The sequence below is a fragment of the Lemur catta genome, chromosome 5, assembly GCF_020740605.2.
Source record: "Lemur catta isolate mLemCat1 chromosome 5, mLemCat1.pri, whole genome shotgun sequence".
Lineage (NCBI taxonomy): Eukaryota > Metazoa > Chordata > Mammalia > Primates > Lemuridae > Lemur > Lemur catta.
This window is the reverse complement of record NC_059132.1, coordinates 63,511,724-63,536,823: the sequence shown is the minus strand read 5'-3', so window position 1 is coordinate 63,536,823 and position 25,100 is coordinate 63,511,724. Positions and strand designations below refer to the sequence as shown.

The window sequence follows — 25,100 nt, the reverse complement described above, 5'->3', positions numbered from 1 at the left end:
TTCCCTAATGCCAATTCAATAAAGGGAAAGGGCAGTATAAACAGCTGTATTAGCTCCAACAATTCTTCACAGGGCAATTTTTCACAGTTTTTCACATGTAGGGGGGAAGGGAAGAAGCCCCAATGCTGCTTTTAAGGCAGGGAAGGAGGCAAACTGGTCCACCATCCTCAGAATGTGAGTTCCAAGGCTCCAATGATAGGGATGTCTTCTTGTGCTCTCCTTGTAGGTGGCTCGCCTGTGCCTTAAACAGCAGATACTTGTTTATCTTCTGCAAATACAGCAAGGAAGAGAGGGGGGAAAATGAATGAACAAGCAAATAATTTCTTGTGCTATAGAGAATCTATTCACTGATGTGCTAAATAAAAATATTATAGCTATTCTTTTTAGTATAGTGCATTTAAAATCCTTGTCTTTTTTCCTAAGGCAATGATTACCACCACAAGAATGTGGTGTTAATACAATGCATATATTTAAAAATATATAATATTAAAAACATATATATTGTATATTTTTTGGTCAGAAAGTTATTAATAATAAATTCATTGGAAAAAGTTATAAAATACCATGTGCTTTTTCCTGGGCAGGCATTGCAGAATGTTTTGTAGCACCCCCACCCCCAGCTGTGACAACCAAAAACACCTCCAGATGTTGTCAAGGATCCCCCAAGGACAAAATCACCCCCAGTTGCTAACTACAGACCTAGAATTATGAAAATCATGGCCTTTTACAGATTTTAAAACATATAGCTCATCAGAGTATTTAAAAGTATTAATACTTTCATAATAAGCTTGTGGCTTTTAACTAAGACAGTTCACGTTAGTTACTTAGTAGTTAAGTCCAGGTTAGGTTTGTATAGACAGCCTCTCTGGAAGGTAGTTAAATTCTTTTGGCTTCTGGTCATTTTGGCAATTATCATTGATATTTTAGTAGTTACCAGATGAAGTGGTATTTTAAGATTATACAAAAGCTGAGAGTGTTTATATTATTAATTCAACCACATTACATAAAATTTATTGTTATGTAACTCTTGGTTTGTCTTCATACATTTCAGAATATAGTTTTCAATATTAAAAACTGCCTCTTATGGGTGAATAGTATAGTTTGTGAATTTATCTCAGTACAGCTGGTATTAAAAATATTATGTGCCTTTTTAAAAAAAACACAGTCAGATACACATTAAAAAGTCTAGAAGGATATAACAAAATGTTAATAGCAGCTATCTGCAAGTGGTAGGATGATAAGTAATTTTATAATGTTTTTGCTTTTTTCCACAATGACTGTGTAATAAAACATGTTAAGCTGAAAACTTAAAGAAGAGGAGTGGGGGACATGATCTCCCTTCTCATCCTCAATCCAGCATGTCCAGGTAGATTTGTAGAAAGAAGGCAAAAGTCATAAAGTATATTTCTTTATCAGACTTTCATTTCCAAATGTGCCCCAACTTTTTTTTTTTTTTTTTTTTTTTTTGAGACAGCGTCTTGCTCTTAGCCATGGCTAGACTGCAGTGGCATGATCATAGCTCACTGCAACCTCAAACTCCTGGGCTCAAATGATCCTCCCGCCTCAGCCTCCGAGAGTGCTAGGATTACAGGCATGAGCCACCGCACCCGGCGTGAGCCTCAATTCGTTAAGAGTCCAAATGGAATGATTCTACAGAAAACTTTAACCATCCAGTTTGACAGCTCAAGATGTTTCTAAAAGTTCTTGAAAATAGCACAAATTTATGAAGTTTGTATTCGTTTTCTTAAAATAGGGCCCCAGAAGTACTTCAATTTTGATGAGAATTAGAAAAAACAAATCCAGCCAGCTATACACTTTATTAAAAGCGATTCGCTCTACAATCTTTGCCATTTCTTGAGCCATTCAGGGAAACACACAAACACAGACGCACACACAGAAAGCAGTCAAAAGCTCTACCCCTAAATTTGGACCTCAGAGTATAAAATGTTGTTTGTGTAGTGCATAGTTAGAGACACAGCAACACAAATATTTGAAAGGGAAAACACAACAAGGAAAGGTGTTCTTTTCCCACACTTTCCCAAACTTAACAAATATGACACTTGCTGATCAGGAGGAATGGGGCAAAGATAGAGTGTATGAGGGATCTACTAAAGGACTCTTGGCCAACTCACAAGGACAGGTTGTAATAGCTCAGGAACTTAGCTACCAGCATCCAGTTTTACCTTTGGTATCTATTTACTTTTAACAATTTCATTTTATTAACACTGTTTCTTTTCACATTTAGGTACAAAAAGAGCAGTACATTTTATGGAACATTATTTTGTTGTACAATTTACATAAAGGGACTAAACTAGTAGATGTATCGCTTTTTTTTTTTTTTTTTTTTTTTGAGACAGAGTCTCACTCTGTTGCCTGGGCTAGAGTCCCGTGGCATCAGCCTAGCTCACAGCAACCTCAGACTCCTGGGCTTAAGCGATCCTTCTGCCTCAGCCTCCTGAGTAGCTGGGACTATAGGCATGTGCCACCATGCCCAGCTAATTTTTTTCTATATATATTTTTAGTTGTATATTTTTAGTTTCCAGATAATTTCTTTCTATTTTTAGTAGAGATGGGGTCTCGCTGTTGCTCAGGCTGGTCTGGAACTCCTGACCTCGAGCAGTCCTCCCGCCTTGTCCTCCCAGAGTGCTAGGATTACAGGCGTGAGCCACTGCGCCTGGCCGATGCATCACTTTTAATAGGAAAGATGAAGCATGATTTAGCTCATCACCACTCAGGAATAAGTTACATATTTTTCCCCAGGTTATTGAATAAGTGATTCAACAAATAATTTGTCTAAAGGTGAATTCTTAACTTGAAAATATTCTGCCTAAATTATAGCAATTCATTGGTCATAAGGCAAAACTAATTTAAATAATATATATGGACAAAGCATCTTCTGTAGTCATTAAAAATTAAATTAGCAAACGTATAAAGTCACCATGATACCCCATCATGACAAATGAGCATGTTTAAATGAGATAGTATTCATAAAAACAACTCCTTTTCCTGGCAAAAGTAAAATTTACTTAACTTGAAAGTTTTATTGGGCGATAATAATCACAGAGAAGCTCAAGTATATTAGACAAAGTTCTGCAATGCAAATAGTTTTTTCCTAATCTGAAAAAAACATGATAGGGAATAGCACCAAAAAAGGAAATGAATTTAATCAGTTGCCAAAAGGTGGAAGATCCTTTACGGGGACTTTCTTCTGAGAAGGGTAAAGGGACACAGCAGGAACCTGCAGCCCCTGGTTGACTTTTTGTGGTAACCGCAGCTGTCGGGGTTGTACTTTCTGTTGTGACCCTGCCCTGGGAGCCACCGGGGAGGTTTTGGATTTGCCAGGCTTTTTGTCACCAGGATTCTTAGGCACTGATACTTGTTAGGTTTGAAAATAGAACAAAGGATTTGAGACATTAGTAGCTACGTAGAAGATAATTCTAGAACTGCATGAGCATTTTCTGCAGCAAGAATACTAAAATGCACATCTTTTTATCTGTTGCCTACATAAAGGACGGAAACTGAGGGGGTACCCTAGTTACATAAAATATTAGAGTCATGGGCCGGGGGCAGTGGCTCACACCTGTAATCCTAGCACTCTGGGAGGCCGAGACAAGAGGATCGCTCGAGGTCAGGAGTTCCAGACCAGCCTGAGCAACAGCGAGACCCCGTCTCTACTAAAAATAGAAAGAAATTATCTGGACAGCTAAAAATATATATAGAAAAAATTAGCGAGGCACGGTGGTGCATGCCTGTAGTCCCAGTTACTCGGGAAGCTGAGGCAGAAGGATCGCTTAAGCCCAGGTTGAGGTTATTGTGAGCTAGGCTGACGCCACGGCACTCTAGCCCAGGCAACAGAGTGAGAGTCTGTCTCAAAAAGAAAAAAAAAAAATAGAGTCATGGCAGGACAAAGATATTTACTTTATGAAATTAGCAATCTCAAAAGATGATTATACTATTAAACACATAAATAAAAATCGAAACATGTGGACAGTTCCATACCTTATATGTATGTATATTTAAAAATAAAAATACTTGGTAAAATGTACAACAGGAAAGACATCACACATTATTTTTCTAAGATGGTGTCCAAAATTCCTTGATGCATAAGGCCAGAAACCTACACATTGGGGTCTTGTGGTTCACTATTAAGTGGCATTATTGCTTCAAGTGGTACCTGAATTTGCTGCTGAGTGTTGGCTGGGATAGGGTTGTCAAAGGCAGCAGACACACCGAGTTCCGTGCTTTTCTGACCTGGTGCGCCTCAACCTTTTGGGGTGTCCATGAATCACCTTGGCAGTACCTTTGTGAGAAAACCAGGCATGCAAATGGGAGCCCCATTCACCCATGTGTCCCTTGCATATGTACTGGCTGTGTCAGGATGAAACTAAAGCAACGGTTACCCCTGATGCAGCCACAGTGTCATCCTCCCCAGTCTCCCCAATTTCCCCAGGTGGACACAAGTGCTTGGCCAAGCACGGTGCTGCATGGTACTCGATAGCAGCATTCAAGGGAAAGGCTAGGATATCTCAGTGTTGCTATCCCTCCCTCTGCACTAAGCCGCGTTTTCTCACCACCCATACCAGAGGAAACAAATCTGTATTCCAGCCAAAGTCTGCAGCCATTTTAAGGAAAAACTCACGTGTGTGGGTTGGCAGCTCACAGTTTAGTGATAATATCCAAAGACGCTTCTGATTCACTTCTAGCTTCAGATTGGACAGGTACAGCTTCACTGTATGAGCCATTTGGGCATCTTCATAAAGCTTTTTGACATTGGGAAAGGAACTATGACGTACCCGCTCTTTATGGCCACCTGTCTGAGCAACATCTAGCACTGTTGCATTAGTACTACCCTGGCTGAGAGACCTGGAAGACGAAAAGGTAGATACGCAGCGCACTGTAGCATGGGATTATTTTATCTGTTCCAAATGGGCCAAGACCTATATGAATATACATATTCCCTGTTCAAAAGGTCACATGCCCCATTCTAGTCAGCATACTGTTATAAAGGAATAATATAGAAAAATTGTTTTAGTTAAAACCTTATACATAATATACATAAAAATATGTACGTTTGGCACCTGTTCTGTTCCAAGTAGGAAATTGTACTTTTCACCTCCGTAGAGCATTCAAGATGGTTCTGTCATAGAAGCTAGTAAATAACAATCATATATACAGAAGTTCATGCAAGAATATACAGCTACAATCATTAAGGTTTGCAATATCAAATGTACTTCTCCTAAAGAGCATGTTTTCTCTAGATTTAAATCAAACTGACTGCAATTTCACAACTGTTTTCCTATCCTGTGGGGTGAATGTGGTGAGTTGTTACAGTAATATTGTCAGTCTGTTAATAACACGGTCATGCAAATGTAAATGCGTATGTATGGAAACTATTAATATTTAGCAAGCATTATTGTTTAAAAAGATTGGTTTACAGAGAATGAAAACAGTAGTTAGTTGAGCTGTAAAAAGTTTGGTTTTAACACCTGGGGGCACCTTTTATATTTTACGTATTTACTTCTGACATACCTATGCAACACTATTGTAATTGCATGATTTTTCCTTCTACCATCCTCACTACCCTCCTCCTACTTGGGGTATTGTTGTTTCAAGACATACAAATTACATTAAAATGAAATCTGAGAGCTCAGAAATATGCCTGGCCTACAGTTCCCCAGAACAATCGTCAATCATTTCACAGCTCTTACGGATCATAACTTCAAAAGCAAAAGCCCCAACAGAGTAAATTCGAAGTCAGTTTGCCATGTGAAATTCTGTTACACCAAGAGGGTTAAGACAAAAATGCAACAATGCAAAGCATCAGAAAATATAGCAGGGAAGAAAACAATGCAGTGAGCAGAATAAGAACCACGTGTGGCTATGCAAGGTCTCCACCACTTACCCCAACCTCCGCCAGTTCTTCTTCCTGCAAGTGAGAGCCATGGAGATTGAAGCACTGGTGCAGAAGGAGAGACAGAGAGATAACAAGCTCAGAAAAAAAAGACTAGGCTTCTGGATAAACAGTTCTGGAAGCACACAAACATTAAACTGCATAATTACCTCACACATACAACTTTACCAGAATTATTTTTCTGGCTCAATAGACAAATATATTTAAATATTTTTTTCTAGAAGAAGACTGGCTTCTTTCTCTCCCTCACTGAATTTGTCATTTTTGACCACGCTGACAGCTGAATCCCACTGCGTGGATATTGAGACACTACTGTTTGGGTTATTTACGTATTTTAGTTCATACTACTAGGTATGAATTTTAGCTCTGTATAAGTCATTGTTCTGAAAAATAAACATATCATTGTGACTAATGTTAAATCAAAAATGTCTGAAGGACAGGTTAATTTTACTGACAGTCAAAAGTGCCCGTGGTGCAGAATAAGACATTTACTCCAAAGAGTAAATGGTGGTGATTCTCAACCTGTCCTAATATAATTTCTGACATACTACAAATACAAATATTCAACTTTTTTTGTCATTTGTTGGGAAGCTCTCCACTTAACCTTCTCTCATCCCACATGTGCCACACTGAAGAGGACACACTCACCGAGTCCTGAACACGAGGGCCGGGTCCACCTTAACTGAAGCCATTCGGCTCACATTACGAATTTCTTTTGCAATCATCCTTAGCTTCTCAAAGTTAACGCGCCCGTATACTTTTGAGTCATTTCCTGTAATTGACAGAGAAGGAAAAGGAAATCATATGGCCTGTATTCTATGCCGGTCCAAGTGATGAAAGAAATCCTCTACCTTATATTTACCTTTATGAAGGAATGTGAGATCTTTCTTGATAAGTGGGAAGAGAGGGATTATGGGGGCTTGTAGGTTTTGACTATTGAGGACATTGCGATACTTTGCCATGTTTCTGGAGGGATCAAATAGGTCTTGGAGATCTTGAAATAGGTTTTTGTATTTATTGGGAAGTTTTTCCCAGGTCGCTCGCAGTCTTGCCACTGGTGCCAGGTTGAGACCACTGAGAGGAGGAAGAAAAAGTGGTCTACAATTAAATGATCTCTTCCAAAATGAAGGGAGTAAACTAGTGTACAGATTAAGTACTGACATATAACACCTCTGCAAGTGTGCTTTATATACATAACAATGTACAGAAGGAGGCATAAGAAACTCGCAAGGGGAATTCTGGGTAACAAGAATGGCTGATGGAAGTAGAGCCAGGGTCAAGCCAAGGGGTTTTATTCTTCTCTTCCTTTTGTTCCCTCCTCATCTGCCTCAGAACCACTAGGGTATAAGTACTGATGCTTTGTCTCTGTACACACAGCAGCACGTGGCCCACAATAGCCGTTTGATAAAACAAACTGGGCAAATATCATACAGTAACAAAATAAAACAAAAGCTCTGATAGCAATGAGAGCATAGCCAAACTTCCACAGAGAAAATGACTCATTTAATAATCATGCTTCACATCAATATAGCTAATTGCTTCCATTCGTACTTTCTTCCAAGCTCAGTCTAAGGACTTAAAAGAGAAGAAAATTAACATTTATTGGGCATCTGCTTTGTGCTTTCTGATGGAACTCCACATACATCATATTGTTTAATCCTCTTGACAATTCCTTGGGGTATTGATATTTTACAGAGAAATAAAATGGTGTTCAGAGAAGTTCAAGTAATGTGCCCAAGGTCACAGAGCTAAAAAAAAAAAAAAAAAAGAAAGAAAGAAAAAAAGTGGGGGATATAGATTTTCAGGGCTCCAAATCAGCATATGACAGATTTTAAATTAAGGATTACATTAGGATTCGGAGAAAAAGAATTGTTCATTATGAGTCCATTAAAACCTACTGCATTTATAGTAATTATGTGGTGTTACTGGATTGATACTTATTTTAAATCTGTAAACTGAATTCAATCTTAAGAAAAGTATGCTCTCCTACCTGATGATTGCAAACATTGAGTTAAAATTCTTGCACTCCCTACAGTGCAGTGCTATCTTGATGAAATGCTTAATGAGCTTCATCCTCTTCAGCCGGTTTTTTTCTCTCAGAATTTCAGATGCTACCCAAAATGTTTCCTGGTTAATGGCTTCTTCAAATTTCTTCAGGTTGGCACAGCCGGTCTTTGATTGGAGTTTAAATACATCATCTATGTATTCAGTAGGTTCAATGTTGCGGAATAGTTCGAAATTGCGCAGAGAGAGCTGCGTGGCCACTTCAGCCGTGCTGAGCTGAAGTAGGGAAATCTGGCTCTCTCTCAACAGCTCCTGAGCGTCTTCGTCTGAACAAAGTATTTGTGTTTCCATGTTGTTTTTCAGATAATACCTATGCAAACGAGAAACAAACCAGATTTAAAGCCTGAGCAGCAGTCTCATGATATTCCTGGAAAGAATAATGCTACTTTTTGCGGAAAGTTTGAGAGAACACTGCATTCAATGATGTAAGGGCTCTGTCCAACCAAGGCAGAGAGTGCAGGTGCTGTCTGAGTGGCCACGTCATAGAGCCACCTATCCCGAAGTCGGTGATGGAAACAAACAGATCACATGGAATTTCATTTGTACCAGGTTTAATTCCTTTTCTTCCTTTCCGTTCCATTCTTTCTTTCTAAATTATTTTATCTTTTTGGCTAAAAATGACAGAAAATAGCTACAGCTTGTATTTTCAACTTAAATGAGGGAATAGGACTGATAGCAGGACGCGGGAAAGTTCAGGCACAGGTCATCACTCTATTTTCCCACGGTGAAGAGAGACTCTGTGATTACTGATGGGTCCAAATTGGATGAATCCAACTTTACTTAATCTCGATTTTCACGAAAACCCTATGTGTAAGTGGAGCAGGTATAATCCCTATTTTTCAGAATAGGAAACGGAGGCTCTTAAAGATTAGTGGCTAGTTATTGCCAGTGCCGGAATAAGAACTCAGGGCTGGTGCTCCTATCTTTTTCTAAACAACTGGTTGAAAATAGCATTCAGATATTTGCCTTGTGATTTTTTTTTGGGGGGGGGGGGATGGCTGGTAGATGTTTTTTCTAAGCCAAATTCCATAAATGAGGAAACACAGAAACAGAATGAGCACAGTGGGGGTCTAGTTAAAGTGGTTTTTTTTTTGCATAATTCACCAAGGCAGATATTTATGACGGAAAACATATACCTGTCATAAATTCACAGATTTAATGTTCTCCATTTCGGTTACTCATGAGGCCAATGACATGGACCCATCCAAGAGTTTCTTGAGAAATGAATGTGAATCGTGAATCTGCAGGTCAATGAAGATGTAGAATTCTATCACAGTTACACATATATCAATGTATATTCAAATGATAGAGAAAAACCTAACACAAAACTATCTGATTGTGTTTGGAAAAAAGAATGAAGAAGAATAAGGAAGTAATAGTTGATAGCAAGAAAACGGAAGTTTTGAATGAATGAAATAAAAATCTATAATATGAAAAAGTACAATGAAACAATACATAAGAAAAACAGAAAAAATATGATTTACGGAACTACATAATTTTTGTCAGTGCAGAATGTAGTCACTAGATGAGAACCAAAACTTAACTATTTCATTTTTCAACTTTCATTTATTGTGATTTGAAGATGAAATTACATACACCTAACAATGGAAATATACTCACGAGAATGACAAAATCAGGTACAATGTGTTCTTGCAAGTAACATGTGTGATATAAGCACTTGTGCAGCAAAGGATCCAGCTCTGTAGTAACCAAAGTTTGGTTTCAGAGTTAAGATGCGTATTTCATAGTGTGGTACATAATAATAGGCAGTCTTAGCCAACCACCTTGTCATAGATGTCTCTGACTAAATAAATGAAGCTCCTAGAAAAGTTAGATATGCACGAGCAAATGGTACTAGAATGTTATTAGAAAATGTGTCTGTGAACCTACATATTTCCAAGGAGAAGACAGCATCAGGGTTTACCTGTGACTTTACATTAAGCTTACTTGACCATTCTACTAGGCCAGTATCCTAAAGCGCAACCTCGAGAAGCTACTGCTTGCACTTGGGGAGTCAGTAACAACTTTCAGGTCACAGTATCCTTGAACAAGTTCTTAGAGGATCTTTGTCAGGGTCAGTAGTGGACCGTGTGCATTTGACACAGCAATTCTTGGTGAAAAGGGAAAAAAACCTTTTTAATCTGCAGGGGCACTCAATCATATAAGATACCCTTTAAAACCTAGTCTATCTCTTAGACTTTGATGTGGTTTTGAAGAGTGGGTGAAGAAATCCAGTAAGATAGATAATGTATACCTTCCACTCAGTTGTATTCTATCAGCAAGTTCGGAAAGGTGATCAGGAAGTCTTCTCTGTTTGATTACTCCCTCAGGTGTGATGGAGACCTCACATAGAGAATATTGATCCGGCGTAGCAGTAATGGCAAACTCCCTGATAGCCTGCATGACCACCTCCTTCGCTGTCGTGTCCTTACTGATCATGATGTATCGGCTCTGCTGGTCACCCTTAAAAACCCTTAGTACTTGATCTGGCAAGTCTGGGGGAAAGAAAAGTCACACGTAAGTAGAAGGGAGTTTCATAACAGATGATAATGTAATTAAACAGTAATCTGGGGGGAAAAAAACCCAAAAACTTCTGTAAATAAGGTAATGCTGACATTTGACCTCTCCCTTACTATAGCTCTCTTAATAGATTAAATCAAGAACACGTCTTCCATCTTCCCCTATATATAACTGAGTGATCGACAGGTAATTGCAAACACATCAGTATACAACAGCAGCACAAAAGACTGTCATGTTGGTATGAAAAAAACAAAATTTAAATCTGGAGTAAATCTTTATTATATTGAAAAACCCATTAAGTTGACCTAAAATATACCTTTTACTTTACTTACTAGATAAGACTTAGTAATAACGGCACAGTATGTGCTATCTTCATTTTATGAAAGAGGAAACAAGTTTGGAGAGATTAATTTGCCCATGGCCATATCAAAATAGTCTGCAGAATATAAAAAGAACTGGTTCCAGCTGCTTGAAATTTAAGGTTCATCTTGACTCTGGGCATCTGATATAATTCATGCCAAACCAAGAGAGAGATGTCTAACGTTACCATTATATTAGAAGGAGAAACGAAAGAAGTATTGGTGATGCTTACCAGGAGTAGACGTAAAATCTACAATGTAATAATGTGACTGCAATACATCATCAGGATTACTGGATGATAAGGTTCCACTGACAGGCAATGCAGTTGGGATGTGCTTTGTCTGCCTTAATCCTACTATGCTGTCATCTTGAGACTGACCAATCTCAGTATCACTGAACAAAGAGGAAAATCAGAAAATAAATTATCAGCAAGTTAAAGTGTTGTAAGCTATCGCCATATAAAGACACAGACCATAAACAAACCCTATTGTATAAAACTTGCAGTTAATATAAAATGTCATTTATAAATTTGGGTGAAAATTGTAAAAGCAACTACTGTTTAAATGTATCCAATGTGTTTTTCTGTTTCTTAAGTATATAGTATGTTTCTGGAGAACCTAATTTTTAATTAGATAAGCTATAATAATTATTAGTAGCTTGTTAGAGAAACGTATTCAACAAAATATAAGTTCTCGCTTCTCATGAAAATGGATTTAAGAAAAGATACGTTACAAAGAATGCATTTAGTGGCACTCAACTGATAGTTCTGCATGAGAATGATAAATTGTTTCATAATTTGATCTTCAAGACCTGAAGAAATTGAGTAAAATGAAAAGAAGGGAAAAACCCAAACTGTCCTAATTTTATTCTCCATTGTTTTAGAGGAAAAAAATGAGATCACTATGGAGTCAAATGTAAGGACACCCTGACACAGACATTATTTCTTAATTATACACAGCATAAAAAAGCGGTGGTGCATGATGACATTTCCTAGTATCAAATAAAAGGCAATGGAAATCCAATGACTCACTTTTAATTCCCTCCTCAAAATTTTCTAGTTACACATTTAAATTCCCAGAGAAATACTGGTTGATAGATAAAAATTCATTTCCATTTATAAAACACCTGTTACTGTGAACAACTCTTGAAACCTGATTTAATAGTACATAAAAATGATTTCTAGTTTTGAAGGGTCAACTGTTTCTAAAACAAAAGACCAAGCAAAATAATAAGCGTACACACACAAAAACAACGAGATCACAAGCAAATGGTTATGGTTCTAACTAGTTTCTATAAAGACCTTGAAAAGAGAAGCAAGAAAATTATACTGAGGTCTGGATTTAAACTAAGGCATCCTAAATAAAATGAAGACATTTAATATTTATTATGTTTTCATACATTAGGGCTTGATCATAATACGTACTGTTTTTGAGTCATTGTGGTAAAAAAAAAAAAAAAAATCTAGCCACATTCCTTCTCTTTGGTTTTTTTGGAAAATGGAAGTTATAGAGGTAAATAAGCAAGGACAAGAACTTTCTATTAAAGACAAGACATAAATTAAAATCAAGTCTATTGACTTATTCCTTCTTTCCTCTGGGTTTAACAGTCTTTCTCTCCAGCATCTTAACTTCTGTAATACTGATGAGGTTTCAGAGAAAAAAAACAACCCAACCATATGTTACATCTAGATTTCTTTGACTTACTGGTTTAGCAGCTTTGTAAAAAAAATTTTTTTTTTCATAAACATGCTGATTTCTAGAAAATCTTAAGTAGTAGTTACTCTTAAACCAGGTCTATTACCAATATAATGGATCTCACAGTTTACTGAGCTGTCCTTTAAATATCTTAGTTTTTTCAGTGTCAGTATAACTAATTGTCTTTTCTTTCCCTTGTCTAGCTTTTGAGTATCTCTTTGGAGAGATGTATTTAGATACATACAGAACAAAATTATACATAGTATTCTCATGCAGTGTGCCTGGCCAACATCCTATGCTGTGGATAGATTATATCCCAGTTCTTATATGTCACATTGTATTAATACTTGCCAGGGTCATGGTGACTTTTGTTTTTTGTTTCAAGGTTCATATTTAACTCTTGGTCTCTCTTGACTCTCAGATCTTTTTTTGTTATTGTGCTGCTAATGATTCTGCATTTTGGTAAGTTTTTTTTTTTTTTGATCCATTTAAAAATAAATTTTTCTTCAAGAAGGGTCATTTTAAAAATCAAATCCTATTTTCTGTAAATGCCAGCTGCCCTAATCCCTTGTCTCTTAGAAACTTACTCAATAGAAACATACCCTTGAGGTTATAAATAAAACCATCATAGTCATTCCTTATCCTTAGGACTCTGCCACAGAAGTCTTCCTTAGCGGACACAAAACTACCAATCATTCATTACTCTACAGTTCAATGGAGACAACACAAGTTTGACACTTAGCCCATCAGTAGTATATTTTAAATCATCTCTCTCTAATCTGTGGATTAAAATTTTATCTAACATGGAATTTTTTCTTTTTCTTTTTCGAGACAGGCTCTCAACTCTGTTGCCCGGGTTAGAGTGAAAGGTACAACCTCAAATTCCTGGGCTCAGGTGATCCTCCTGCCTCAGCCTCCCGAGGAGCTGAGACTATAGAGGTGCACACCACCACGCTTGGCTAGCTGTTTAAAATATATTTTGCAGAGATGGAGTCTTGCTATGTTGCCCATGCTGGTCTCAACCTCCTGGCCTCAAGCAATATTCCTGCCTTGGCCTCCCAAAGTGCTAGGATCACAGGAGTGAGCCACCGTGCCCAGCCTGAAAAGGAAGTTTTTTTAAAAAGAAAAAGAAATGCTTGATGTAGAGTCCTGAATGTCTGTACCTACTACTTCTCTTTAGACTTATTAAATTATCAAAGAAAGAAATTAACCTACATATTTTCAAGTTATCTCGTATGTGTGTGTATACGTGTATCTGTGTGTGTGCATTTTGTTTTATTTTTTTAGAAACAGGGTCTTGCTCTGTCCCCCAGGCTTGAGTGCAGTGGCTTGATCATAGCTCACTGTAACCTGAAACTTGTAGGTTTTCAAGCGATCCTCCCACCTTGACTATAGTGGTGCTCCATAAGGTCTCCCTATGTTGCCCGGGCTGGTCTTGAACTCCTGACCTCAAAGGATCCTCCTGCCTCAGCGTCCCAAAGTGCAGGGCATGAGCCACCATGCCCATCCTCTCTTATATCATTGTAGTTTGAGGACTATATAATTAAATGTGGCATATTGAGTCACTTCACATTAAAAAAAAAATTGACAGGCTGGGTGTGGAGAGTCATGCCTGTAATCTCAGCACTTTGGGAGACCAAGTTGAGGCCATGGAGTTCAAGACCAGCCTGGGTTACAGAGTGTGACCAGGTCTCAAATAACCAAAAAAAACAACCAAACAAAACAAAGCACAGGCTGATGGTAACTGAGTTTTTAATAAAATATCCCTAGACTCAAGAAGGAGCTAAAACGAAGAAGTAAACAAATAAGCAAAGCTAAAAAAGTATCAAGAGACACCTGCAACTTTGTCTGGCCTGAGCTTCTGGCACAAATAAGAATAGCCAAGAAGAAACTCAAGAATACACCTAACATTCTGACTACAGAGTTGATCAGAAAGAATGGAAGTAGTTGTGTACTTGGTTGCTGATGTCTCCGCAACACTTAATAACTGAAAATAGAAGAGTGAGGGGCAAAAGAGAGTGACAGGGATGAACAGTGACAACTGGATGAAGCAATGATTTGAATGGTAAAGAGCAGATGCTGATGGTGGTGAAGATACCCAGAAACAGCGACACAGTAGCAAAAACAATTCTGAATCTTCCTGGGGGACAGAGGAGGCAAACACATACACACACACTTTTTAAAAAGTCCAGACGAGGAAAAAAGTAATTCAAATGGGGAAGTGCTAGACTATCCTCTAATGAAGATTGGGAGTGGGCAATTAAGTAGCAAAGATGGGATTAAAACTAACTTGATTGTTTAATATTACTTCTCTATACTAGCTCAGCCATAAAAGCTTAAAACAGTAGACTCATGCAAAACAAACATACCTTTGTGTATCATTTTAACCAATAAAATAACATACAGAAAATTTACACAGACACTCACTTATATGGTTTCTGTGGTAAGATACTGATCCCAGTCTTGCCGAATATCTTCTTTTTTAGCTTGTTCCTTCCTCCAACAGTGTTGGCTTCACTTTTCTTATTCACTTTTTCAAGTCCTGTCACCTGTTCCACATCTACAGCAAAATCTGAAATGGAGTAGCGGCTGACCTTTTTGATGTCACCAGTTTTAGGATGGTGAAGGGCACCATCTCTTTTCTCTTCTGACAATCTTGTTAGAAGTTCCTTAAATACTAAAATAAATAGAAACACCACAAAGTGCTAATTATAAGCAATCTAAAGAACTCCAAAGCAATGGTGGACTTAGAAATGTATGAGAAGCACAGGCTTTGGCTATCAAAATTGCAATCCTGTAGAAAAACATGACTGCCATAAATGAATGACACCAAGAAGCTGCTTGCACATTGCTCTGTCGGAATAAGTTTAAAAAATAGTATATGCTTTAATCTATAGGTCCTTTAGTATTTATCGATAAAAGATTTCATTTATCAATAAAAACATTTTAAAAATAACTTGTGGTCTTCAAGTCAGATTTTCACTTAGACTTCATCTATGCATTTTACTATAGTTTGCTCTTATGTTTGAAATATTACTTATAAAAATGACTGCTATTCCTTCAATAACTAAATGTAAAAAAAAAAAAAAGACCAAGAAAAAAATGAAAGTAGGTAATAATACTTACGAAAGAAATTGGTATTGGTTTTCACAGTGATAGATAAATGTGTGTTATTGCTAAGAATCTCCATGGCTTTTGACAGCTGAATATTTTCAAAGTTTTGACCATTTGCTTCTAGTATCTAAAAATGAAATTATAAAATTAATGTCAGTATCACAACGAACTAAAGGAAAAAAAAACACCAAACTTCACCCTTAAATTTGGATTTCCTAATAGCGTACCTGATCTCCACGTTTCAAGCCCGCTTCACTTGCTTTGCTACGTGAATCTACACTGTCAACAAAGATTCCAAATCCCTTCTCAGAGCCTCCTAGTAAGACAAAAGGCAAAGGAGATTCTCGGGACGGTTTTGTTAATGTCATCAATCTTCTTTTGGCTTTAGCTGCACATGTAATATTTAACAGCCTTAGATATACACCCATTTGCTGTAGGAGTTCAGAAAGAGTGGTGTCAATTCAGACAGAGTGAATAAATGAAATTAAAGCTGATTTTTTGTTAAAAAAAAAAACAAACACAAATAGTACCTCTCTTTTCAGATTACTTTTAAATTCTTCTAAAAATCCAGTCATTAGAGGATCTCCGTCAAAGTCACTGAAGTGATTTTTCACCCACAATACTACTACCCATGTAACCTGAAAAATCAATTATTTTCAATAAGTGTTCTTCATGGTGAAAATGTGATTAAAGTCATTTCAAAAATGATATCTAATTTTCAATTGATCTAATACTACTGAAAACAACAGTCAGCCTTCAATAAGCATTTTATTTATGTCAAAAGATGACCTTCTGAAAATAGATATTTATACTTTGGATGTAGACTATGTTGCTTTGCCAGGAAGGGTTTTGAATCTGTGAAAGTATTTAACTTACATCTTGCTTTACTATTAAAACACATTTGAAACAGATCAAAAGAAAAGCAAAGGTATAATCCAACCAAGCCAGGTTAATAGAAAAAAAGACAGAAACTAAACAATACAGGGAGAAGAACAAACTAGACCAAGAGAATGAATAGTATTAAAAAGCCTAGAAAGATCTCTAAGGGAATAGGTTGTAAAAGGAAGGAGATAAGACTATGTAATTTATCATCCAATCTGGCCTTGACAGAGCTCTCCAGAGCTCCTAAAGATGGTCTCTAGTCTCCTTACAATTATATTGCTGGAGCCTACAGGCAGCATTGGCTGTCATGAAATGCTGCTTTGATGCCAATTTAAGAATTGTAACTTTTATCTGGTGTCCACTGACTGTCTACCAAACTAGAGAATGCAGATTCCCATGGAATCCAGATATTTGGTTATATTTTAACATATTCCCAATACAATTAAAGTTTAAGCATTTGGTGGCCAATTTATTGGCCTTGGTATTTAAAGAAAAAAAGACATTTCTAGGACTGAACTTAGAAATGTATAATACTAATATTTGTATCACCTTTTTTGTTTTTTGTTTTTTGTTGCTTAAGAAGCACACTCTTGTATTAATCTGAGTATAACTCGTGGAACAAAAATATACATTAAAAGTATCTTCAGGTTTACATTTTAATATTTCATATTTAAGAGCCAAAACAATATAGTTCCAACCTTATCCCTGAGGCTTGGGTCATTAAACCACTCCAGCAACCTTCTGCACACTCTCCATGGGGTACAAAGAAAAGTCCTGTAGGTCAGCAGGAAGTCTTCTATGAATGTTGGATCTACTACTGAAGGCTCTTCCACCAAACGCATCATTAACCTTTCTGAGGTGTCCTGTAGCAAATCAAAGGTTTAATCACTACCCCGAATATTTAACATTTACATGGTATCTTGATTTCAAATCTTCAACATAAAATGAACTAGGTAGCAACACAGACAATAATTAATAAAACTATTTTTCAGGAAATCAGAAGTTTTTTCATAACTGATAACCTTTAACAGATACTATGATTAAAAATGAAAAAAAAAAAAATCAGGAGGTCAGAAGTTTGAGACCAACCTGAGTGACACAGTGAGACCTTGTCTCTACCAAAAGAAAAAATTTAAAAATTAGCTGGGCGTGGTCGTGCATGCCTATAGTCATAGCTATTCAGGAGGCCGAGGCAGGAGATTGCTTAGAGCCAGGAGTTTTGAGTTTGCAGTGAGCTATGATCGTGCCACTGCCCTCTAGCCCAGGCAACAGAGAAGACCGTGTCTCAAAATAGAAATAGATAAATCCATTAAATAAAATAAAACAAAAACTGACAAAAACCTAAATTGCCACAAGTGATACTACCAAAAAAATTCCATTCCATGGGACGCAGGGGTGGTTCTTTGTCTTACCTTGATGACAATGTGTCCCTTTCTTGTTCCAGTTTGATCAAGTTCTGGGTGTTCTTTCACCATGACCATCTCTCCTTCCTCTTCAACTTTTTGCATGTTCTTTTCCACTTGGTTGAGAATACGGCAATAATCTTGCTGGGCTATGCAGACGAACTGGAATAACACATAAGTCACATGTGATAAAGTGCTTGCAAAAGACCTAGCAGGACTAATAATTCAGTGTTTTAATTATTTAAAACTGACATTTTTCCCTGTTTTGAGAATTACTTTCTAAATTAATGCAGTAATGCACGTTAATCAGACTCCTCTACTTTTAATGCATTTCTTCCTTGGTCACGAAAAGTTTCTCTTTTAGAATATTTATATGTATTTTACATTCAAAATCGTAACAATTGTAAAAGAAGACAAAATTAGAAGAGTCCTTTTTCATGCTCCTTTCAGTTAAAAACACTGACGGGGGAACGGGGGGAGAGGAACGCTAGGAGGACACATACAAAAATTTAATTATCATGTAGTGAATTTTAAAAATTTAAAGATTTAAAAAGCAACAACTCTAAATAAGAATGGTCTTAAATAAAAAATACATTCAAAGATACCTAAAGGAGTGGATACATAAATTTGCTAGCTATATTGATGAGATACCATTTTAGAAAGCGTGTTCAAGGAAGGTTACAGAATAAGCCACACATTTGTCATAGCTTCACATCTTTAACGGTAATCGTTGCTCTTAAAGTTAACAATATGCATATCAATTAATCACTCCTTCACCACCCCAAATATTAAAAAATTCAGAGCTTAGGACAAACCATTCAAATAATGCCATGTCTTAGTAGTTTTAAAGAAAGTTAAGAATGAATTATAGAAACCACTTACTACTCAAATTAACCAGAGGCCAGTGAGGAGATAAGAACAGACACTTGAACAAATAAAAATTATTTTCCTTAAATTTTGAACGATTTATTCTGATTTAAGAAATCATTTGGGAATGGAAATAGTTATGACATTTCTTTTTCTCTTTCAATATGAAGAAGATGAAGTATAAGGAGGTAGTTAAATTAGATTGTACATAAGATAAAATATGATGCAACCACCCCAAATCATGTAGAACTCTGGCTTTGATGATCCTATTAAACTTTTTTCAAAGATACGATGCTAAATATTATAATAATAGTCATAATGACAAGAACATCATCATCATAATCACATCATATTATAGTAGCCATGCAGGAACTTTCTCAGTTTGTTCTCCTAGTCATACCCTGAGGAAGGTACTCTTATCCCTGCCGTACAGATGAAGAAACAGCCTCCTAATTACATGCTGGCTAAGTTTTTAAAAACTTACACATGCACACACAAAATTTTGGAGGGAAACATAATAAAATGTTAATATTATTTCTGAGCAATGCAAATTATGAGCAACTTTCCTTTTATTTAATGTCCTTTTCTATATTTTCCATACTTTCTGCATAATCAATAGTTTTTTTAAGCAGTAGAACAGTAAGTAGGTCGTAAGAGAAACAGCATATTGCAATATCAAGTTTCTCCCACTGAGTTGGCTGACATAATCTCACTAATTTTTCTATTAAGCATTTAGAATCAAAAAGTTTAAAATTCAGAAAGGCATTTTTGTACATTATTATGCATAGTTTCATTAAATTTTTAAAAATACCTTTTTAAAAAACCCATTTCCATAACACTGACCACAGGCGTGTATGTTTTCAAAAATATGATCCTTAGTCTCTTAACTTAAAATTATCTTTCTTTCTATTTATAGAGCGGCAAAATTGTTCCCCAGATCTGTAGAGGAGATTTAGAAAGGTTTTATCGCCAAATAATTTTAGGTGTTCTTTCTTACACTCAGTTTTATCGAACATAATTAAAGCATCATTTCTCATTTGTCCTCTAAAAAAGAAATAGATCCCAGAGTTCAAATAAATAAGTAGCTAAATAGATGGAAAAATGCTTTTTAAAGAGAAATATACTAAAATTAATTTTCTTAACTAAAGACATTAAAGAAATTAGAATAAATTTGATTTGGAATTCCTGGTGTCTAGACGGACATTTTGGCATTTCTTCTGTAGCAAACTGAAATATCATCCAAAAAGAAAAAAAGATCCCAACTGAATTTCTAATATGGCCATATAGAACTGGTATCTAAAAAGAAATAAATTTTAGTTGAAAATATTTATCTTTTTAAAATAGCAACTTACTTTTTCTTTAAGAAATCTGTAGATCTAACGTGAAATTCACAGGTAACATTTAATTTTAACTGGTATGATGAAGTCTGCTGAAAAATCTGCGCATTGTTTTAGTGAGGTTTTAGACTTTCAGACAACTAATAAACACATGAAAGTACTGTGTAATCTTAGTACCCTGAGATGAACTAAAAATTCAAACAGGATTTCATTTATAAAAGGTCCATGGCAGTTTATGTCACAGGATTATTTTCCTTTGAGCACATGACATAATAATTTATACTTAGGTAGAAAAATTAAGACAATGAATGAAATAAAATCAAACTTCAATCAACATTAGTATAGTCAACTTTCAATTTATTCATAGCAAGCTGCTTTCTCAACCAACACTACTTTTTATTTATTTATTTTGAGACAGAGTCTTGCTCTGTTGCCCAGGCTAGAGTGAGTGCCGTGGTGTCAGCCTAGCTCACAGCAACCTCAAACTCCTAGGCTTAAGCAATCCTTCTGCCTCAGCCTCCCAAGTAGCTGAGACTACAAGCATGTGCCACCATGCCCAGCTAATTTTTTCTATATATATTTTCAGTTGTCCAGATAATTTCTTTCTATTTTTTAGTAGAGACGGGGTCCCGCTCTTCTTGCTCAGGCTCTCGCTCAAGCTCTTCTTGAGCTCCTGACCTCGAGCAATTCACCTGGCTCGGCCTCCCACAGTGCCAGGATTATAGGCGTGAGCCACCGCGCCCGGCCCCAACACGACTTTTTCAATCCAAATGTCATTACCTCCCATGATCCCAGGAAAAGTTGAGTCTGACACAGATGTACCCTAAGAGGTTAGATCTGTTTAAACCGACACTTTGTAGTTTGTAAGGGAAGTTCATACCTAATTGTTCACATAGATTTCCAAGTGCTCGTTCCCCACTGAAGGGTGGAGGGCAGGGCTAAGCAATGCCTGGGTGTCACTGGCAGGTCTAAGACACAGGCAGTGGAGAAGGCAAAAAGGGAGAAGAATAAAGGGAGTGGGAGGGTGGAAGAGGAGGAAAGGGAAAAAGGGACACGGGAGAAGGGAAAAAGAAAAGAAAGAGGTATATGTGGGGAATGGAAAACCATTACCAAGCGCTTGGTATGGAGGATGTCTATACCAAGCTCTGACCTTTGTCCTTCCCATCAAGTAGGGCAATAAGAATAAACACTAAAGAGAGACATCTGGAAGAGGAGAATACAAAGAAGGGACCCAGAACAAAACGCAAGTTTGACCATATCATAGGATCCAAATAAATGTTAAATTTAGTGCATTCACCTTTGTGTTCTTGGGCTTAACATGAGCTCAACCATATATCACATTAGCTAATATTCGTTTTGGAACCCACTGGAATATAAGATAATGAGGGCCAATCCTCATTAGGCAAAGTTGCTTTTGGTTGGTAAAGATATCTCACTTTTGTTACTTTTGTTCAATAGCTGTTGATCCCCTACAATGTGGACAACAGAATGACAGAAACTTACAGAGGCTACTTTACGGAGGAATAAAACTATTCTCACTGTTTCCTTTACTTTCCCTAATTCCAAGTCCCACAGTTACAAGAGGATAAGCAGCTAGCATTTGTATTTTCTGACAGAGACAAGACATTTTAACAGAAAGGCCCCAAAATGCTATCCCAAACAAGCAGTTACATTAGAACGTCCAAATTCGTTCTCCATCCCTGTAAAGGGATCCCTCGGGGATAAAATGTCGGTGGAAGTACAAGACTGAAATCCCTGATTTAACATGTCCCTTTTACAGTGGCTGGAGTGGAGTGGAGAGGAGACAGATTTTCTCTAACAGGTACCTTGCCCTTGACCTTCTTTATAATTAATTTTATTTTAGGAGCTATAGGCCATATTAAGAGCTATAGGAGTCCATATATCTTTTTTTTAATTAATTAATTAATTGTTTTTGAGACAGAGTCTCACTCTGTTGTCCAGGCTAGAGTGCCGTGGCATCAGCCTAGCTCACAGCAACCTCAAACTCCTGGGCTCAAGTGATCCTCCTGCCTCAGCCTCCCGAGTAGTTGGGATTACAGGTGCTAACCACCACACCCGGCTAATTTTTTCTATTTTTAGTAGAGAGGGGGGGTCTCGCTCTTGCTCAGGCTGGTCTTGAACTCCTGACCTCCAGGGATTCTCTCGCACTGGCCTCCCAGAGTGCTAGGATTACAGGTGTGAGCCACCACGCCCGGCCCAGGAGTCTATATATCTTAATCAGAGTCTTTTTTTAATTGAACTCAACCCTTGCTGACTATCTGTGTTTCCTACCAATCCCTCATTCTGTAAACAGGCTAGACCCTCTTCCCTAACATCACCCCTACCTCCCCTTCCTTTCCCAGAGCTCCTACATAGTTAATGTTAGCTGCTACATTTGATGTGACGTCAGCACTCCGCAATATTCAGATAACGTTTTCATCAATTATTCTGAAAATATTCCTATGCCTCTTACATCATTTCAGCCCCACAATCATAAAATTTCTAACAGAAAGCATTTGACCAACTGTGAATGTTAACAGCTGGAATTCTCAAAAACGAAGTAACTTTTACTTGCCCTTTAACAACAGAGATTCTGACTCCAGTCTTGTGATCTCAACATCGAAAGGGTTCGGGGAAGAACTGATAAGACAGTAGGATGGAAAAACCTTTACCAGTTTTCTAACTTGTTTTGACTCTGCTTTTATTGTTTTTTTTGAGTACCATTTCAGAGTTAAAATATCACATAACCCCTTTTAAATGCACAGTCCCAGGGCAAATAAAGACTTAAGGATTTAGCTACCATTTTGTTTTCCTGTATATATCAAATAATTGAGAGTTGACTTATATAGAGAATGCTTTTCTGGCATTACACCTTTAAAACATTGAATTCCTAGCCTTTTTTTTTTTTTTTTGCTTGCTGAAGGAATTATCTGGCAAAATTATTTTGATTCTGTAGGTAAGATTATTTTATGTACAGCAATGGTCATTTTTCTTTTGGTAAGTAAAATGCCAACAATGAATATTTAAGTGAGCGACACCATTTTACAGTGATCTGACACTATAAAAATTCAATTATGTTCTTTTAGAATAATCCATATTCAAATGTCTTTCAAACTGCAGACTAATAAATACAATGAGCACTTAACATTAATTACTCTAAGTTAAACTTTTGATTATTTACTTTAAAACATTTTATCTTTCAAAGACAAATGTTTTTAGAAGACATAAATTATAAACATTTAATAACAAAAGTATCTTAAATTTCTCAGTAATACAGAGGCTACCAGTGACATCAATCTAATTAAATTTCACATTTGGTCTTAACATTTTCTCTAGTCCATTATTAAATGCTTTTAAATAATGAATATTAATATAATAACAACATTATTTTGTTATAAAATATTTTTTATTAGCAATTATTTGACTAGCAAGTTTTTCTACTGATTCATACTATGATGAATTTCCATGACTCTTCTAAAATCAACTCTTTATAGGTATTTAAGTAAAAACATTGCATAACTGTACCATATCATCTTTATTAATGTACTTATTTCTTTTCATGATGTGCATTTATTTCCATATTTTTGATGGATATTATTGACGGCAATTTTTAAAACCTATATTTGTAGAACGCTTTCTTAAAAAAACAGAACACATAGCTCTGTGGAGTTCAAATGACTTAAATGGAAATTAATTTTTAATTTCCTGGGGTACAATAAAAGTCTTATCACAACTGCATATAAGTGTTCTTTTTCAAGAATAAAATATGCATTTTTAATGATTATTTTATACCTGGCAGTCATCCACCTTTGTTCTCATTACTCCTTTCATGTATTGTTTGTCCATGGTAGGAGAGACACCAAAACTCTTTCCCATACGTAATACTTCTGCTTTTCCATCTGGATAAGTCACTTCCACAGAACCATTGAGAATCACTGACCATGAGTCCAGCTAATCAAAAAAAAAAAACAGAAAGAAAAGAAACTATAAAATATAACATCATGCTCATAATCTGTCAGTGCTAGAATTGTCCCAAAAAATGATTTAGTACATCTTCCATTTTTAAGATGGAACAAATAACAAGTGAAATAAACTGCTTAACAAGTTCACAAAACAAAGAATAAAACACAACCACATATCTACATATTTTCATATGTCTACCACAGAGTATGTATCATTGTGCCCTTTTAATTTGACTTTGGATGATGATTCTCTAAAATGACACAAAACAAAAAATTTCTTCTGTCCCCCGAAGCACATGTAAACAAGATAATATGGTAACTGTTGCCTCAATAAGAATATCATTTTGTCTGACAAAACGCATTATATTTATGAACATTTAAGTTGCGAAAACTGAAAAGTTAATATCAAAAAATTTCTATCAGTATTAAATTATAATAAATACTGCAAATAATGAAAAACAAAACTAATGGATTTGGAATTCTGTGACATGTATCATGCTTCTTGATTTATTCAAACTTGTTGAGATTTTAAAAGGAAGAAAAAGAAATGGATTGTTCAATTGCTGTATTGAGAGATCCTCAAAAAGAAGCTTTTTAAGTGGTAGAAGTATTTACTAACCTCTTCACCATCATTCAAAACTATGGTTCCTGCTCTTTCCACCACCGCAAACGCCATGACTGCCCAGAGTTCCCGTCTCAACGACATTGTCATTTTGGCAAAAGCAGGCAACTGGTGAATAAATTCCAAGAGCTGCTTTGAAAAGCAAGAGCTAATTCTAGTCAAAACCATGACTTTTATTTAAAAACAAATATTTAAAACGAAAATGTTTCTTTTAGCCCAGTATATTGACAAATATACTGAAGTATCGTCAGGACAAGTTGAGTTTCTTACAGGTATATATACAAAGAATTCTGTCACCATGGAGATAGCAGTTGATTCAGGGGCAACTGTCAGTTTACAGCATCATTCAAACTCTAACGGCACT

General features: G+C 36.4%; 1 protein-coding gene and 1 long non-coding RNA gene across 2 annotated transcripts; both read right to left on the bottom strand.

Annotated features, from left to right (window-relative positions):
* Window positions 1-4,180: 4,180 nt before the first annotated feature.
* LOC123638422 lies at window positions 4,181-5,933 on the bottom strand. Its single transcript, XR_006735347.1, has 3 exons — window positions 5,903-5,933; window positions 4,640-4,863; window positions 4,181-4,300 (listed from the first exon to the last, which is right to left on the bottom strand). It is a non-coding gene; the product is annotated as an uncharacterized LOC123638422 (long non-coding RNA).
* A 622-nt stretch (window positions 5,934-6,555) lies between these two features.
* On the bottom strand, window positions 6,556-24,790 carry LOC123638794 (rap guanine nucleotide exchange factor 2-like). The gene is made up of 13 exons (XM_045552619.1): window positions 24,734-24,790; window positions 23,945-24,103; window positions 17,958-18,110; window positions 17,244-17,408; window positions 16,194-16,301; window positions 15,891-16,094; window positions 15,676-15,790; window positions 14,977-15,226; window positions 11,088-11,248; window positions 10,230-10,470; window positions 7,902-8,285; window positions 6,774-6,985; window positions 6,556-6,683 (listed from the first exon to the last, which is right to left on the bottom strand). Exons 1-13 carry the CDS (start codon window positions 24,788-24,790, stop codon window positions 6,556-6,558), a joined length of 2,337 nt encoding a protein of 778 aa, XP_045408575.1.
* Between the last annotated feature and the right edge of the window lie 310 nt (window positions 24,791-25,100).

What these genes read in the sequence shown, in the direction of transcription:
- LOC123638794 (XM_045552619.1), bottom strand. Translation starts at nt 24,790, where the DNA reads ATGGCGTTTGCGGTGGTGGAAAGAGCAGGAACCATAGTTTTGAATGAT. An exon ending in AAAGTAATCTGAAAAGAGAG is followed by an intron (nt 16,095 to 16,193) that starts GTACTATTTGTG and finishes GAACTCCTACAG; the next exon opens with CAAATGGGTGTATATCTAAG. An exon ending in GCTTGAAACGTGGAGATCAG is followed by an intron (nt 15,791 to 15,890) that starts GTACGCTATTAG and finishes TTTCATTTTTAG; the next exon opens with ATACTAGAAGCAAATGGTCA.